This window comes from Mus caroli, unplaced genomic scaffold, assembly GCF_978045245.1.
Source record: "Mus caroli unplaced genomic scaffold, Mus_caroli_1 scaffold_7, whole genome shotgun sequence".
In the NCBI taxonomy this organism is placed as follows: domain Eukaryota; kingdom Metazoa; phylum Chordata; class Mammalia; order Rodentia; family Muridae; genus Mus; species Mus caroli.
In genome coordinates, this window is record NW_028227262.1 from 32,258,776 (window position 1) to 32,271,595 (window position 12,820).

Consider the following 12,820-nt stretch of genomic DNA (forward strand, 5'->3'; position numbering starts at 1 on the left):
AGAGTGTGTCCAAGCCTTCTCAGGGAACTTCAGTCTTTCTTTGTAGGATGTAAGGTTGAAGGACTCACTGGAATAGATTTAGCCAATGCAGGCTCATGGTTTTCAGACATCCAGATTGGGTGTCATGACAGTTACTGCTGCCTTCTATCTGCTACCTGAAGCTGACACTCCCCAGTGTGTGTGTGTGTGTGTGTGTGTGTGTGTGTGTGTGTGTGTGTGAGAGAGAGAGAGAGAGAGAGAGAGAGAGAGAGAGAGAGAGAGCTGTCTTTTTACCACAATTGAGCTCCCTCCTGGGTTTCTTGTCGTCTCTACCTCAGCTTCAGTCTCCTCTTTTCTAGGAGTCCTCTCCATTGCTAAGTATCATATGGAAACCTTTCTCAACCAAAGGCAATGTCTAGGACACAGTCAAGTACTGGACGAAATCTAAATTTGTGCAATTGCCACGAAGACTATACTATCCCTACTTCTCTCTGTGTTAACAAGCAAAGACAAACCTTAGAGTGAGGCAAGACAACCTGTAGGTGGTGGGATCTCAGTGGCACAGGGCAAGGAGCCACTTTTTCTGAGTCTGTGCTTAGTATAGTGCTGTTCCACTCCGCAGTGACAGCCCTGACAGGAAGAGGCTCTCTACCACAGTCTCCCAATAAGAACTGTCTTATAAAGTGGAAGCATTATGACAACTGGGAAGTGACAGTAAGTTCCTCGGTTGTGATAAATTGAGGAACATACTGTGTAATAGTTACATTTTAATTTCAGGTAGAAACTAATCAATGTGATTTCTAAGGAAATGTGATTTCAGACATTATAAACCAATATAAAATTCTGAGTTCTCAAGTTATTTGATAGCAGCACAGGAAGCATAAGGGTGCAGTGAGGTAAAGAAAATGTACATGAAGAGCATGTCTCCAAGTTGTGCTGGCCTCTCAGACTAATGAGTCCTTGGTGAGGTGAGCAGAGCCGGGGCTACGTGGGTCTAATAATACAGAAGCATGTCCTGGTGGGGCTCCTCCCTCTTCAACAAAACATGTCTTTTTGAGGGGACCAGCCTGCTTTGTTTGTGTGTCTGAAACAAGGTTTTAACTCTATACAACAGACCTCAGCTGGCCTGAAGCTCATTATACAGTTCAAGTTAGCCTTGAACTCAAAACAATCCTCCTGCCTCAGTCAGGTACAAGCCACCATGCCCAGTTCTCTGCTACTCCTTAAACAAAACAACAACCAAAACTTACAAAAGACTCTGAACTTACAAAAGACTTTCTTATACATGGCTATAAAAAAGCTAACGGATGGAGCAAATCAGACCCTAGAGATGAGGCATTTCTTTTAGTTTAAAACCTATGTTTTGCTAATAATAGTTTCCTAATTGATGTATATCCATTGTAAATAATATGCAGTTTCACACGGACATTCGAATATACGTATCTAAGGAACTCTGAGCACATCCTCCACCTGCTCTCCCATTCTCACCTCACCACTCCTGTCCGCTCCATTCTCCTACAGAAGGTCACACCTGTACTCCATGCCACATGCATGCCATATTTTTTGTAGCTATATAAGCCTGAGATCCACAAATGAGAGAAAGGGTGACAGTTGTCTTCCTGACACAGACTTAATATGCTTGTCCACATCTTTCAAAGCATGTGCTATCCTTTTTTTCTTATTTTATTTTTATGTGTGTGTCCATGTGTGGCGGCTATGGAGACGAGAAGAGGGCACTGGACCCCTGAAGTGGGAGTGACAGGTGGTTGTGAGAGGCTCTATGTGCCCTGGGAACAGAACTCCAGTCCACAGGAAGAAGAGCAGTGGGTTTGTATCTACATCTTTTATCCTATCCCACTGATCGCCAGGCCCTGTGCTGGGGGCTAACCTGAAATCCAGGCACACTGGGGCCTCCCTCTAACTCTACTCCTTTGCTCAGTATCGCTTTAGCGACCCAGGGACTTTTGAACTTCCATATGCATTTTAGGATTTTGTTTCTATTTCCATGAAAAAAATTCTACTGGAATTCCATGGAATTGCATTGAGTATAATATATATGCTTTCATAATATTAAACAAGTTTATTTCTTATGTTGTCTGTAATCTTCCTGTTTTGATGATTACACATGTGTTTGAGCCTAGTTCTAATGATTTAAAATCATGGTCTGAAACCACAATCCCTTTTGTACCTAACAATTCTAATGGGCTTTCCATGTGACCTACAAGTACCCTTCACTTTCCAGCATTTTTTTTTTTTTTGGTTTTTCGAGACAGGGTTTCTCTGTGTAGCCCTGGCTGTCCTGGCACTCACTTTGTAGACCAGGCTGGCCTCGAACTCAGAAATCCACCTGCCTCTGCCTCCCAAGTGCTGGGATTAAAGGCGAGCGCCACCACGCCCGGCTACTTTCCAGCATTTTAATCTGGTCTTGTCTGTGTGAAGCTTTAAATGCCCAGCCAAACACATTCCTAACTGGAGAAACAGACTCTGGTACCTGAGATTTCTCTGCCTGAAAAGTATAATTTCAGGGGTTGGGGATAAAGTTTCTCCAATAAGTCATCTCCCCTACCACACACTCAAAGTTGCCTCACTGGAAAAATAGAATCTATGGTCCCAGAGTAGATTGTAGAAGTGCATCAAGAAAAGAGGCTGAAAGGGGCCCAGGTGATAAAGCGCATGCCTCGTAAACACAGATGTGAGTTTGGATCATAGTTAGTCTTGCTCAGTGACAGACCTGGTCTCAAAACAATAAGATGGACAGTAATAGAGTTAGATATTTAACACTGACATCTGGCTTCCAGGTTACACATATGCTAACATGCACACAGGAATGTACACACACACACACTTTAAAAACATGAAAATTAATACATCCAAAGTCGAAGAATACAAAAGTTCCAGGACATAAAATAGTTTATTTTGGTGGCACTTCACCTTAGAAATGTTGCTTGGATGACTCATGGAATGTCCCAAAGTCTTCTCATTCTGTAAGAAAGACAAACAGGTAGTAATTAAGCTCCAATTAAAAACATGCAAAGAACAAGTAATCAATTATTCTAGTAAGAAGTTATTCCTGTAAGTAAGCACAAACCAATCTATTAGATATATATTCCTAGGTATTAAGTATTAGAAATTTAGGCCAAAGTAAATAAAACAATGGTCCCTGACCTAAAGAAACTTATCACGGAAAGAATAGGATTTCAGAACTATAAAAATAAAGTCATAGCACCTGTCTTAAGACACTTTCAAGCCAGGCAGTGGTGGCACACACCTCTAATCCCAGTACTTGGGAGGCAGAGGCAGGCAGATTTCTGAGTTCGAAGCCAGCCTGGTCTACAGAGTGAGTTCCAGACAGCCAGGGCTACACAGAGAAACCCTGTCTCGAAAAACCAAAAACACTTTCAAATTCATAGTTCAGAAGTGAGAAATCCTATATACCCTTGTATATAGGGTCCATGCTATGAAAGACCACTAAAAAGATGGGAAAGAGGGTGGGATGTGTGACCCCACCTCTGACTGTCAAATGCCCAATTCCTACCCTCTCGGTCAAGTCTGTCTTTCTTCTGAAGCATAAGGCACCTAACCCACTAGGACCCCAGGGAAGGCCTTGAGGGATCACTGGACGTCTGCATGCTTCCAGGGGAGCCACACTGACTATTCTCTCTCTGCTTTTCACCACTGTCTTTAATTGGCTTACTGAAGATGAGTGGCCAAGCCTGGCTTGTTGGGGTTACTAGGACAGAGGTGGTCTTCTAAGAAGAGATGGAAACAGGGTAAACCGAAAGTACTATGAAGACACAGAAACCAAAGAGAGACGCTCAAAAGAAGCCAATCTCTGGTGCTTTATGCCGAGACACCCAGACACCAAACAGAGAAATGTTCTGTTACTTAAGCCACTTTGCTACAGTAGCCTCAGCACAGCGTTCTCAACCTTCCTAATGCTCAGCCCTTTAATACAGCACCTCATGCTGTGGTGACCCAAACCATAAAATGATTTTCATTGCTACTTCCTAACTGTAGTTTTTCTACTGTTATGAATCATAATGAAAATGTCTGTGCTCTCTGGTGGTCTTAAGTGACCCCTGTGAAAGGGTTGTTTAAATTACCCATACATTGAGAATCTCTGCCTTAGCAAACAAAAAAGTATTCCTACTATGCCCCTTTGTCTTATCGAGAACCCACTTAAATACAAACAAGACAAAAATCTGTTACATGTATTAACCTAAGCCCCTCTTCCGCCCTTAGAGACCTAGAAGATTTGGTACCCTGCTTTGTCTGGTGGGACCCAGCTTCTTTTCCTTAAGATTTTGACTGTTCTGAGTTGCCTGTCTGCAGTGGGACTGCTAACACAGCTCCCCAAAGAAAGACCACATCTCTTCCTCATCCTGGGGCCTCCTCTCCTTTCTAGTTGTAAAGTCTATCTAACAGTGACTACCAGGCATAGATTTTGATATGTATAAATAGATTCATAGCTTTTGCCTACCCAGAGCTAAAAATGTCATCAGACAGGCTCTGAGGCCTACACTAGAGGTCTCTTTACTTTGATGACACTTGCCTGACTCATGCTCCCACCAATGTATTTGAAGGGTCACAATTTATTTTCTGTTTTGTTACTATAAAATTTCATGAAACTGTTACCATATTGGAATATGGTATTTGGGATAACATAAATTTGTGTTCCTGGGTCACAGTTACTCAAATTTGGCTCCAGAATAAACAATCTCACCCTCTCTGTGTGTTTGTTGCATTATGGTACTTTTAATACGGAAGTCCAAGGACAAGCCACCTTCACAGAAGTCACCCACATCAGAGGTAGGTACCAGGATTGATCCCTTGTGTTAAGTCTCAAACTCTGGGACAACAACAACAACAACAAGAGTCTATTTAACATATCAAAGCCTGAATGCCTGGTTTTCCCAGCATCCCTCAGTTCCTACCTGGCTGGCATACCCTGGCCCCTACCCTAAACTTCTCCAGTCCAGGACTGGGCTGCCCTTCCCTATATAACCCAGACATTTTGGCTGCCTGCCCTTTCTTGGTTTACCTTTTACTCTTTTGGCCAGTTTCTTGGCCCAGACTGCCCTCCTGGTTCCTCTCCTTTCTTCCTCTCCTTACATGGCCTGGCTCAACCTAGACATGCCCACTCTGGACTCTCCTAAATGTCTCTGCCTCTGGCGATGCTCTCCCCTTTTATCTACAATAAACTTTCTCATCCACTATACTTAGAAGCAGTCATGTCCTTCCTTTTTTATTTTATTTTTTCATTCACTTTGTATCTACTGCATGGCACTGGCTTCATGAGTAGAGACTGGTGAACTCCTTGCGATGTTTAAACATTATTGGTTTGGTTGTTGGTTCAGTGGTTTATTCAGTGAGATGGCAGTTTAGGATTTGAATTGCTGGCTACCTTTTATGGTTTGCTTTCAGGGCTCTTGGTTCAATATAGTCATTTGTTTGTTTACTTTAAAAGCACTTTGGTTTCCAAACATTGTTTGTTTGTTTGTTTGTTTTGATTTGACAGGGTCTCTCTCTTAGGCACCTTTGCTGTCCCGGAAGGCTCTTCCTGAAGCAGGCTATCCTTGCAGTCACAGAGATCCTCCTGCCTTTACCTTCTGAGTGCTAGAACTAAAGGTGATTAAAGGCATGCACCACTACACTAGCACTGGTAATATTCAGTCTGTTAATGTACAGCATTCATTCAGTTCATTAACATGCTAACACTCGGTTGTCTCCCCTGCCACTCATCCAAAACCTCGTTCAAGAATGAACTAGGAAAAGGTTAGAAAAACATCTTCTTCTTTTTTTTTTTTTTTTTTAACTCCAGCTGGTTTTGTTTGATAACTGTGTTAATTCAACTCAAAACTGTGCAGGGGCTTTATTAAAGAAATGGGGAACATTCAATGCCTACATTGGTTTCTGAGCGCTAAATGAGAGTTCCTAACAACAGAATTAGAGATTATGAACGGGCACCCTGCTTTAATTGAAATTTTAAAACATTTAAGGAAAAAGATATAATTGGTAACTTACAAATTCAGAAAGAAAGAAAAAAATGCATGTTCTCCTTCATCCATGGCTGCCAGCATAATGTACACATGCACATGTGCATGCACACACACACCACTTACTTAGGAGATGTGACTAAAGTTTAAAAACTATATTCAACAAATGTACTAAGATAAACTTAAAGTGAAACAAAATACATCAGCAATCATCTCAAGGCAGTGTAGTTGACATTAATAGTGATGTGGCTGTCTGCTTTACTTTTGTTTTTTAATTCATTTTAAAGCTTTAAGCAAGTAATAACAAAGTGACAGCAGTCAGGAAGTAGGTGATATAACGAAATGAAAAACAGAGCAGCTAGTATTTGTTTGGGGTCCATATATCTAGACTCTAGAATTCAGCTTTCTCGTTTCCTTTTTTTTTTAAAAAAAAAAAAAAAAACAATTTAATTCTTTTCTTGTGTGTATATGCATGTGTCCAATGAGCCGTGTTCCTTGGAACTAAATTACAGGCAGTTAAGAGCCACTAGATATGAGCTAGGAACTGAACTTAGGTCCCCTGACAGAGCAGGGAGCTAAGCATCTCTGAGCCTCTTCAGCTTTCTCTTTTACACGGTGGGCTTTATAAATGGGTGAGGGGTGCATTAAATGAGATGACACTGGTGGTAACTCTAAGCTCTGAGTAACTTTTTAAAAAATAAGAAAGTCTCACTGTATGAAGCAGACTGGCTGACCTTAAAGTCAGACACCAGCCTGCCTCTGTCTCCTCAGTGCTTAAAGACATACACCATCATGTCCAGCTAAACATATTGTGTCTTAATAGAACATACTACTTTCCTTATTATCACTAAGCAGCATATTTATGCAGTTTAAAACTCCTGAAATAATAAATAAATATATAGTTTTCTGTGACACAGACTGACAAATGCTTTTCAAATTGTAACATACAGTATGGTATAATTAGGATAATAATGATAACTATAGTAATAATGTACTAAAAAATATAATCTTTTCTAATTCATTTTCCACTAAGCTTCTTAGTATTCATAATTGATTTTTATCAATAATTATATAAACAATCAAATGAATAAACATTCCTGGTTTTTAAAAATTATATATAGGGGATGAAGAAATGGCTAATCAGTCAAGAATACTCTAGCACCCACATAGCAGCTTACAATTGTCTGTAGCTTCAGTTTCAGTTGATTTGATACCTTCTTTTGACTTCTGTGACTAGGCTCACACATGGTACACATATAGGCAAAGGCTCATACACATAAAAATCAATCTTAAAAAACACCTTCAGCCGGGCGTGGTGGCGCACGCCTTTAATCCCCCGCACTTGGGAGGCTGAGGCAGGCGGATTTCTGAGTTCGAGGCCAGCCTGGTCTACAGAGTGAGTTCCAGGACAGCCAGGGCTACACAGAGAAACCCTATCTCGAAAAACCAAAAAAAAAAAAAAAAAGTGTAAAAAACACCTTAATGTTTTTTAAAAAAGATATATGAAATAAATATGAAAAGCCTTAAAGCTAAAGTAATCTATATCAATGCAAGTAAGAATTCACTTGCTATAAAATTATTGAAATTATACTACTTCTTAGATTCCATCTGAAGCACAAGAGGTATTAGAAGTCTTAGTTAAGAATGCACTAATTAGAAACATACATATTAACTAGCTACTACAAACCAGGTACTGTTAAGGCCTTTAAGAATGGGGTGGCAAATAAAAATAAGACCCTCAGACTCATAGAGTTTAATAATATAGTGTAGGAAAGTTGCCTATAGTCACAGTATTTGGGAGGCAGAGTCAGGAGATTCATCAGTTCAAACCTAGCCTAGACTATACAGCAAGACCCTTCTCAAAAATGAAGAGAAGACAAGAGAATTATCAAATTTGGCTCCAATTACTTTTGTGTAATTTTGTGTCCCACAAGCTCTGGAACATCCTATAATCTCAACAAACACAGGCATCACCATTCGCAATCCAACAGATAGAGCAAAGGGCACATCAGAACAGTCCTGACAATGAAATTACATTTCTAGTTTGCAAGTATATGTATGCACATACGATAACACATACAAATGCATTCACATACACACATAAAAGCTTACACAGACACATGGTAAATAACATCCACAATCAGAACAAAGGCCCTTTGTTCCACAAAGAAAGGAGGTGGCTTCTGCAAACAATACTTCCCTAGAAAAGAGTCCATAGCTTTAGTGATTCAAACACTAATCATTCTTCCCAGGATTTTTCAAAGCCAAACTCCATAATTCAAAATTGAGTGGCCAACGTTAATTAATAAAAAGATAATTTTACATCAAAAGATAATATCAAAAATTGATAAATGACATTTAAATGTTTATTGTCTTAAGAATATGTTCAACAAACACAAGGGACATACTGTATTAAAATAAATTCTATTACAATGCTAATATGACCTGCAAGATTACGGCAAGTGCCTCCAGGGAAGGATCCCTGAGCAACTCTTAGGTTCCAGTGCTTCCTATGGCATCTCTAAAGTCAGCGGAGAAACCTGGGCAGTGCTGACAGGACACTTCTCTTACCTGAAGCTTCATCTTCCAACAGGAATGCATGGGCGTGTCCTCAGTACAGCTCTCTCCAGCAGCATAGTGCCCTGCGCCCGTGGGGGTGGGGGATGGGGGTGGAGGTTGGAGGAGGGTTGGGAGCTGTGCCTGAACTGCTGCTGCCCTGCAGCCCTGCAGCCCTGCAGCCCTGCAGCCCTGCAGCCCTGCAGCAGCCAGCAGAACTACACTGCTCTGCTGCTGGACTTGAGTGCAACATTCCTGTGATCAAACTGGACTAACTACTTCCTCCAGCTGATTTTCAAGGAATGCGGTAGTTAATGAATAATTCACAACAAGTCCGTTCTGCAACCAATCTCACTTCTGTTCTATGGCCCTCCTACAACAATATGCAATGTAAAGATTCTAAGTATACTTGCTGGCTTGCAAATAACTGAAGCTCAATTTCCAGTCTATGGCAGTAAATGGCCCTGGATCTGTTTACTCTTGTATGTTAACCTATCACCCAGACTTACTTGAGAGACTTTTAAAAAGGGGGCAGAAAGGGTAAATAATTAACCACAGATCTCTGAAAGAACCATATTTTTTTTCTCCCATCAACTTGTCCTTCTGGGGCTGAGCTGTTAGAAGCAACAGAGCACTTGTAATGCTATGCCAGCTGGGGAGGGGGTTCTCAACAGGGATGCTAGGAAACAAACTGCTTCAAGGGGGATTTTCCTGCTCTCTGGCTATAAATAAACCTTTTATCTCACTGTTATTCTTCAAGGAAGCTGATGAACTTTCTTTCCCGCAACCTGTCAATGCTTGCATATTTACGAATGAATAATGCCGAAGCAGCTGAAAACTACTCAAAACACAATTCCAAGAGAAGCCTGAACTGGAGGACTGGATAACTACCTCCCTCCCTCAGGCCACCACCTTAGGAAGTCTAGTCTCTGTCAGCTTCTCCACCTGTTCATTCACTCTCCCTGGTGTCTGGTTGTACCCCCATGCAGGTCATGGTTGAGCTATCTGTCAGTTAATGGGGGAGAGGGGAGCATTTTGTTCCTAGCTGTTTCTGACTTATTAACTTTGCAAACTGGTCTTCAACACATCTTCTTGGCCCTGAGTCTTCCCTTACATTTTATTTTGTTACTTTATAATATCACTTCTGAGTTTATGCTTTCTAGAATTAAAGAAGTTTTGTTGTTGTTTTTAAGATGTTTTTGTTTGTGTTTGTTTGTTTGTTTGTTTGTTTGTTTGTTTTTGAGACAGGGTTTCTCTGTGTAGCCTTGGCTGTCCTGAGACTCACTGTGTAGACCAGGCTGGCCTTGAACTCAGAAATCCTCCTGCCTCTGCCTCCCAAGTGCTGGGATTAAAGGTTTTGTTTTTTTTTTTTTTTGAGCTAGACATAGTAGTATGCTTAGGTGGTTCATTCTTTAATCCCAGTACTCGGGAGGCAGAAGACAGACAGATCTCTATAAGTTAGAGGACAGGTTGGTCTGTATAGTGAATTCCAGGACAGCCAGAGTTATGTAGAGACCCTGTTTCATAAATAAATAATTAGTAAAAAAAATTAATTTTGGAAGCTAGAAAGATAGCTCAGCAATTAGGAGCACTGACTGTTCTTCAAGAGGCCCCAATTTCAATTCCCAACACCTACATGGCAGCTCACAACTTGTCTGTAACTTTAGCTCCACACCATCTTTCTTGTAAGGATAAGGAGGATGTTTCCCAGTCTCCACAGCTCTTCTCAGTGGGAGGTTTGGAAAGTAGGCTCTTGCTAGCCTGACATACTCAGGAAGGAGGGGGTTGGCAGAGAATATAGAACAACATCAAGAGTTGAGTTGAGAAGGAGGGCAGAAAGGGTCAGCATGTCAGTATCTATCTCTCCACTGGAGTTATTGTGTCCCAGTACTACATTTTGACATTGTAAAAAGGTGTATGTGTGTGTGTGTATGCATACATGTATATGTATGTGCATGTGTGGGCACACTTGCCACAGTTCACATGTAGAATTCAGAGAAAAGCTTTGTAGCACTGGTTCACTAGATTGTCAGTTTACAGTTGATCGCAGGACCATGAACCAGCATTTAAATAGGTTATTAAATGTCTTCCTTGTGGGTTATAGATACATACAGCTCTCTCAAGCTTATGACCTCCTCTCACTCTTGATAATGACAATATGAGTAACATAAAAGAAGAATTTCTTCTCTTGGGTTAGAGCAAAAATAACCCCAATTCTTCACAGCTGTAATCTGCTGCTTGATATTAGAGCACTCTTTTAAAAATGTGGCTATGGTAGTCGTCATTAACAGCTACTTCAATTTTTATAGTTTTTTGTTTTTTCTTTCCTACTGACTTACTACTTGTTTATCTCATATTTACTTTATTTGTGGTGATAATTTTAGACAATCAAATGAGTTTCTCTCTAAGCTTCAAAGGGCCATAAAGCGTGGAGACAGCGCTCAGCCATCATCAGTGATCTGACCAGGAACTCCTCTTGAATTTGCAAATGAAGTGGTGGCTGGGGAAGTTTCTCAAAGGATTCAAAGTGTAGTGGCTGCCATTTGAAGTTGGCACATGAACAACTGAGAGCAGCCATGGAAGCTTATCCTGTTACTATCAAAGCTGCCAGTGCAGAGCAGTCAGACGGAGAAACACACTGGCATGGTGACCCGGCTGGCCAGTGCCTCATGAACACAGCATCATCATACGTTCCTGTTATTCAGCGCAGTCACAATAAACCATTTCTTGATCAGACGGTGACACAAGGTGGGTTATATCTGGTACCTGGGGAAGTCAGGGTGGTAAGCAGGACTCCCGACTGCAGTCTCTACCATGAGCTTCCTTCCTTCCGACGGCTGAGCTTTGGTTGCCCCACTGTGGGCATTTTTATATCATGGGATAAACAACAGCAGTCAGAAACGGTGGTTCCCATTCCCTCTCTCCCTGCCGTGGAGTTGGGGGGAGAGGAGCAGACCCTCTCTTGACAGGGAATCTCGTCACTTTTGAGACAAACATGCTTCAGTGTGAAGTGATGGGACAGGGAATCCCATTTCCAGAGGCAACTTCACAGTGCACATGAACAGCACGTGACAATTTAGCAACATACAAAATCAGACAGGAGAGGTAGGCCAGGTCCTCACAGAGGGACAGAGGCTGGCCTAAGTGGCCAGCAAAGAATATGATTGTGAAGAGCTACGTGAATTCCACCTACACCAACTACTACAGAGAACATGCAAGCTGCTTTCTAAGCTCATCTATAAAAAGAAGAGAACAATGAGAGTTTGCTGTTCTTAGTGCTCACATGAAGAGTATGCTGTTTACATGGCCCAACACTAAGACCTTACAGGAACCAGGCATGCAGAGTGGGCAGGAAGCAAGCATCTGTTACAGTAACTTAAACCCTTAGCAGCAGCATTCTCTGTGCTCAAAACATGCAAGACAATTATCAGAGACAAAAAAAGGAAAAATTAATAAACAAGAAGCTACAGCTAATTAGGTTATAATTATATATTCACAAACATAAAAGGGAAAATACATTGTAAGGACATAAATGATTTTTTTTATTACCTATTTTCCTCAATTACATTTCCAATGCTATCCCAAAAGTCCCCCATACCCCCCCCCACTTCCCTACCCACCCATTCCTATTCTTTTGGCCCTGGCATTCCCCTGTATTGGGGCATATAAAGTTTGCAAGTCCAATGGGCCTCTCTTTCCAGTGATGGCCGACTAGGCCATCTTTCGATACATATGCAGCTAGAGACAAGAGCTACATAAATGATTTTTAAAAAAACATTAAAAATGTCAGCCCAGAAGAAAAGTATGATGACAGTCAGAATACAGTACACAGGGGGGAGGTAGAATGATTACGAATGGCGGGGTCTTGGGAACAAAAGATGAGAGCATTCTGGAACCCAAGAAAGACTCATCATAGATAAATAGCTCAGGCTGTGATGCAACTTGGGACAGCTATCACAATACTGCCACAGGTTTGCCAAGGAAAGGGTTCTTTCAAAGGTACAATACACTGTTGCTGCAGTTCTACAAATGAACAAACAAATGTGTGCAGTATATTTATATTCATCTACAAGAAATTATTTTAGAAGAAACATGAGAAATATTCAAGCTCAGGTTTCCACAACATTTGGGAGGATCTGTTTATTCTTGTATGAGATAAGGAAGTCATCTTGCTGAAGCCAGGCATTCAAGGGCACTAATTTCATTTAGAACGCTATAATAGTATCCTACAGTGTTATTTTGTGAAACCTCTGCATTAAAAACCAAATTTGGATAGTTTTCAATTTTCA

At 41.1% G+C, this 12,820-nt stretch overlaps 1 protein-coding gene across 6 annotated transcripts in view; it reads right to left on the reverse strand.

Moving 5' to 3' along the window:
• Positions 1 to 12,820, reverse strand: part of Marchf8 (membrane associated ring-CH-type finger 8) — a 69,332-nt gene that overhangs the window by 14,088 nt on the left and 42,424 nt on the right. For all 6 annotated transcript variants that reach the window (XM_085840137.1, XM_085840136.1, XM_085840135.1 and 3 more), the window contains one exon: positions 2,911 to 2,961. In XM_085840137.1, the coding sequence (XP_085696263.1) occupies positions 2,911 to 2,937 (27 nt within the window). In that variant the 5' untranslated portion in view covers positions 2,938 to 2,961. The remainder of the gene's footprint in view (positions 1 to 2,910; positions 2,962 to 12,820) is intronic.